Source organism: Hakea prostrata, chromosome 7, assembly GCF_041222555.1.
Source record: "Hakea prostrata isolate BN-2017 chromosome 7, UWA_Hpros_2, whole genome shotgun sequence".
Lineage (NCBI taxonomy): Eukaryota > Viridiplantae > Streptophyta > Magnoliopsida > Proteales > Proteaceae > Hakea > Hakea prostrata.
In genome coordinates, this window is record NC_142606.1 from 34,840,425 (window position 1) to 34,846,005 (window position 5,581).

The window sequence follows — 5,581 nt, forward strand, 5'->3', positions numbered from 1 at the left end:
TTGCTTACCTTGACTACATCCTCAAGAAAGCTTTTATAATTAATACAGGCAAGACTTTGCCTCTAACCCGGAGGAGATTCAAACTTAAATCTCTAATGAGGAAGTGTTGATCTTTTGCAAGAGTTATCCCTGGGGTTCTCATTTTATATGTTTTTATAAAAAAATATAATAATAATAAAAAAAGAAGAAGGTAATCTTCCAATGAAGACTTAATTAATAATTGTGCACATTTCGTCTTTGGTAAAACTCTTGCATGTTTTACGAGTTTATCAGGTTGTTGGGGGTGAGGGTGGGGGTGGAAGCTACACTAGTAAGATCAACCATATCTTTTGAAAAAAAATCTATACTCGCACGTTAAAAACAAATTTATATTGCATTTTGTAATCTATAGTTGTACTCTCTCTCTCTCTCTCTCTCTCTCTCTCTCTCTCTAATACTTTCATTTTTATTTCTTTCAAGCAACTTAGCATGAACTTTGTTTTTTTTTCCTTTCAGAAACTAGCAATAACTAGGGCAAAGCCACTGGTAATTCGAAGCATTTTAGATTTGTATTCCACCAAGTTATCTCAATGTCTAAGGATAGCAGATTTGGGCTGCTCATCGGGACCTAACACCATACAAGTGATTACTTTAATCATTGAAGCGATCTATGAAACATGTCATCAGTTGAATTGTAAAACACCGGAATTCCTAGTGTTCCTCAATGATCTTCCAAGTAATGACTTTCAACACCATTTTCAGAACCTTGCCAACCTTCTACGATCAGCTAAAGAAGGATTTTGGTGAAAATTTTGGGCCAGTTTCTATCACAGGATTACCTAGTTCTTTCTATGAGAGGCTCTTTCCAAGCAGTACTATAGACTTCTTTCATTCCACTTACAGCCTTCATTGGCTCTCTCAGGTTTGAAACCTAATTGATACATATCATGCACGCTCACGTGTTTTATGTATAATGAAAACTACAGGTTCCTTCAATAGTTGGAAGTAACAATAAGGGGAATATTTACTTGGCAAAGACAAGCCCTCCTAGTGTGCTAAAAGCTTACCTAGTGCAATTTCAAAAGGATTTTTCCTTGTTTCTTAGCTTGCGCTCGAAGGAAATGACACCGGAAGGAAGAATGGTTTTGAAATTTCTTGGTAGGAGAAGTGAAGATCCTTTTGGCAAAGAGAGTTGCATTTTGGACCTGTTATCTAATTCACTAAATGACTTGGTCTTCGAGGTATACATGCTTAATTAATGACTGCGTACAATTTTCCTCTTAGTATTTCAAATTTGTACAAGTTTTCTTATCTTGTTTTAGGGTCGCATTGAGGAAGCCAAAGTGGATTCTTTCAATTTGCCATTCTATATGCCTTCTAGCAAAGAATTAGAGAGTATAGTTTGTGCAGAAGGATCATTTTATCTTGATCACTTAGAAATATTTGATACCAATTGGACGCAAGTGACACTGATGACAATGAGTTTATGTTGGATACCTCTATAAGAGGGCAGAAGGTTGCGAAGTATATAAGGGCTATTTTTGAATCCATGCTTGTTGACCACTTTGGAGACTCTATCATTAGTACCTTATTTAGCAGGTTCATGGAGTATGTCAGCAAGCACCTCTTAAAGGAAGAGGGTAAGCTGGTTAATTTTGTTATTTCCTTGAGAGCAAAGTGATGTTTTAGGACCTTGAGGAGTGTAAAAATATTAATGTTGGTCATCTCCTCAAGTAATAAGTAGATGCACTTTGGTTATTTCCTCAATAAATGTTATTGTGATTGTTGGCTGGTGCGGTCATTAATGTTGCATGTCTTAATATATGTATCTGATTAGTTCTCTAGACCATCGTTGGAAAATTAAGTTTTCACTCAACGGCATTTCTTTTTCAAGCCTAATGTGTCGAGCTAAGTCTCTTTTTTTCTTTCTTTCTTCTCTTTTCTTTACATTCTTATTTTCATCATATTCTATAATCTCAATCTCTAGACGAAAAGGGAAAGATAAAGTTGTGGTGGTTTCATATTGTGAAGGAAAAAAGAAATTAACATTGAAGTAACATACAAAAGTTCTAAGGTCTGCTTAATTATAGATCTAAATTGTGGTCTATCAATACTATATAGCCTGATAAAAGTACAAAGAAAACTAAAATCAGTAAAAGTCAAACTGGGGAAAACCATCATATTGTCCATATTAGGGAAAACCATCATTTAACCATTACTATGGCTTCTTTTTTTATTTCAGCTACCAACATTGTTTCTCTACTATTTGTAAAACCTGATCGAAGCAACTATCTCCTTTAAAAATCCCAATTAAAATTTTGAAGAAATTTAAGGATTTATTAGTACATGAGGACAATGTGTTAGTAAATCCCCTCTCCTCCCCCAACAAAATTTGAGTTCAGATCATCTCCCCATCATGAGAGAACAATGTACTCCCTCGTTAGTTTTCAACCACTTAAATAGCAGATGGGGTCGACATGTGACCCATTGAATTCTCATTTTTTAGTATGGAATGAGAGATTTTCAGTATGGCCCGTGCCTTCTCTTCTCTGTTGCATGTCACAATTGATTTGATTTTCTTAGAATCTGAAAATGGAGTGAGCGAGTGAGAGAGGAATGACGGCTATGAAACACAAAGAGACAACCATGGAATCCATTGATGAGCATAGATAGCCCATTGTTTAATGATTTTTTATGGACTGTACGATTGGCTTGATGATCGGGTGTCCAGCAAGTCACTTGACTGTACCACATTGAAATTTTAATGCTCATGAGAATAAATCCAAAATCTTAAATTTCAATAAATTGCCAAATTGGAGTGATTGGGAACATGAGAGAAGCTCGAGGCCGTAGATCCCGCTGACTTGCTCCATGTTCTCTGTTGAAAATTATAAATAAATTATTATTAAACTGTTTGGTTTGTTGATATGCAAATTTAATTACGTATCTAATGGAATCCAATTTTGTGTATGATCACTAGATTAGGTCTGTAAGATAGATTGAAGCGTCTACCAAAAAAAAAAAAAAGAAGATTGAAGGGCTTAATTCAATCTGTGCCATCAACTTTAAACTTTTATTATATTAATTAAATACTTAATATTTGGTATCAAAACTGACATCAACTTTAAATTTTTATTATATAATTAAATACTTAATATTTGGTATCAAAACTAACATCACGTCAATCACATTCGTATTTGAATAGTTAAACAACAGAAGAAAAGACTAGACGGTGAAAGAAAAAATGAAAGAGAATAAAAGAAAAGAAAAAACGTGGCTAACATTTCACTAAGGACTATGGTTTTCATGTGATCCATGCCAGGCTCTCCATACAAATCTATCCAAAACCACACGGAGATTAAAAATAAATTTGAGGGGTCCCATAGACTTGATGACGAGGTTATGGAAGGGGAATGTGAAAGTGTCAGAAACGGTAATTTTGTAATTTAATTGCACTAATGGGTTTGGGAACTAGGGTTGGGTTTTTATGAGTTACAAGGGATGAACACTCTGGCTCATGTCCAATTATAACAAGATTGGATTGGGCTGGGTTTTTCAAAACCCTACATACCTTTAGCTAGGCCTAGTTGTGACCCACCAAATAAGGGTCAAAATAATCTAATCTTGATCTATACCACTCTAAGCCAGGCTTGGCCAACCCAAATTGGCCACCTGTCATGGGAAGGGAGAAGGGAAATATATGGGTTAGATAACTACATTAGGAAAAAATGAAAAAAAAAAAAAGATCTCAAGAAGATGTCTTGCTAGTTGGGATATGTAGGGGATTGTGCTTCTATTACATTTTTCTACCACATATTTGGAAGAAAATTCATTTATGGTCCACCTTATCAGTACTTAGAGGTGGGCATCTCCCTCTTAATTGTATAGAGGAGGGTGAAGGGAACATAAGGTAGAGGATCGAGACTCAGTGTAGACCATGCGAGTTTGGTTGATGTCAGACAAAGAAGATTATCTTTAGGCAAGGTGTGTGGCTCAAGCAAGGACGATGTTAAGTTGATATCAACACTTGTCTTCTTGAAGGTGCTTTGTTAAATCTAAGTCAACATAGGAAGTTGGTTGTACATTGCATTCTTTCATATGGGTATTTTTGGTAATTCATTGTATTTCTCTTTATATAAGTATTAGTATTCTTACATTACATAATACAAGTTAGATTCATCACATGGTGGTGCACATAATTATAGTAGTTCCTAATCTTATTAGGAAAGGGTTCCATTCCAGCCACCTCGAAATGGCTAAGGTATTACTATGTAAGGGCTAGGTTTTTTGGTTTCTGTTAGGAATGTAAATGGACCAGATTTGGATTGGATTATTACCACATCTGCATCCTATTATATTCAGACGGATTCGGGTAATATCCTATTGGTTTTCGAATGGATTCAGTTGCAATCGGATGATAATCGGATAGCTATTTTCTTAAGTAAATTATTCTAAATAGACATGAATACATATTGAATATAAGTTTTTGACTAGCAATTTACATCTTTACCATTTTATTTGTGAGGACTAAGCTTGAAATTTAAGAACTTAACAACTTTGGTAGCTATTTTAGTAGAAAATCTAGAAATATACTCACATATCATAGGTTATATATATATATATACCAGGGATAGATTAGGATCTTTCGTGGTGAAGAACATTGTTACATGCATCGGAGATGCAAGACTGCATTGTTACAACCATTACAAGATGATACAGAGAGGGGAAGGGGGAAGAAATCCTATTCCTAGAGGAGCACTCCTCTGAACTCTCTAATCTTGCAAAGAAACCAACCTCCTTTCCTTTGAGAGCACTCGCTTATTTATAGAAGAAGGAGGGTCCTTGTAGAAGATGGACATCCGTTGGATTCCTTGAAATCTTGATTGATGGCCATGATTAAATCTTTTTGGATTGCTAGCAATCTTCAAGGATAAGGATAAGATAAGGTTGGTGGGATAAGATTCCTTTTAACCTTGACCGTCCGATTGGAGGCTTGATTCTTGACCCTTGATGTTGCATTGATTTGATAAGCTTGCTTTACACCATTGGATGCAAATCTTCATCTTGCACCATTGGATGTAGAAATTATAGATGATGAACCATTCCAGGGCATTCCATGTGTCACAGACACTGTTTTCCCTATTGGTCTGGCTAAAAAATGATTAACCCAATTTGGCTGAGCCGGGTTTTGGCTGGTTTGTTTTATCCTATTTGACCAAGCCGGATATTGGCTGGACCATTCTTAAACCAGAATGATGAACCGGTTGCCCTTTTTACTGACTAGACATATCAGACTATTCAGTGCCGGAATAATAACGGTAACCCATGTTTTACCCTGGGTAAAAGGGTGCCGATATTACCCTCACGGCTTACAGACCATTCTTTGATGCCGTTATGGTTAACGGTTTCCCAACTTCGCATCCTGGGAACTGGAAGGATTGTTCAGGCAATCATTTTTAGTCAAGAGATTGTAGACCATAATCTGTCTGCAGTGAATCATGAAATACTTCATGATTATATGATCATAGACTAGAATGATAAAGAGTTAAGCAGTATACATCCTTAATCGGTATCGTGTTTGGCTTAGGAGTCGACGACATCG

The 5,581-nt window shown here is 35.9% G+C and overlaps 1 protein-coding gene across 1 annotated transcript; it reads left to right on the forward strand.

The window, feature by feature from the left end:
• Positions 1–253: 253 nt before the first annotated feature.
• Positions 254–1,484, forward strand: LOC149010960 (S-adenosyl-methionine 4-1-methyl-2-pyrrolidinyl-3-oxobutanic acid methyltransferase-like). The gene is made up of 5 exons (XM_089162523.1): positions 254–310; positions 496–715; positions 813–901; positions 966–1,220; positions 1,302–1,484. Exons 1-5 carry the CDS (start codon positions 254–256, stop codon positions 1,482–1,484), a joined length of 804 nt encoding a protein of 267 aa, XP_089018649.1.
• Positions 1,485–5,581: the final 4,097 nt, after the last annotated feature.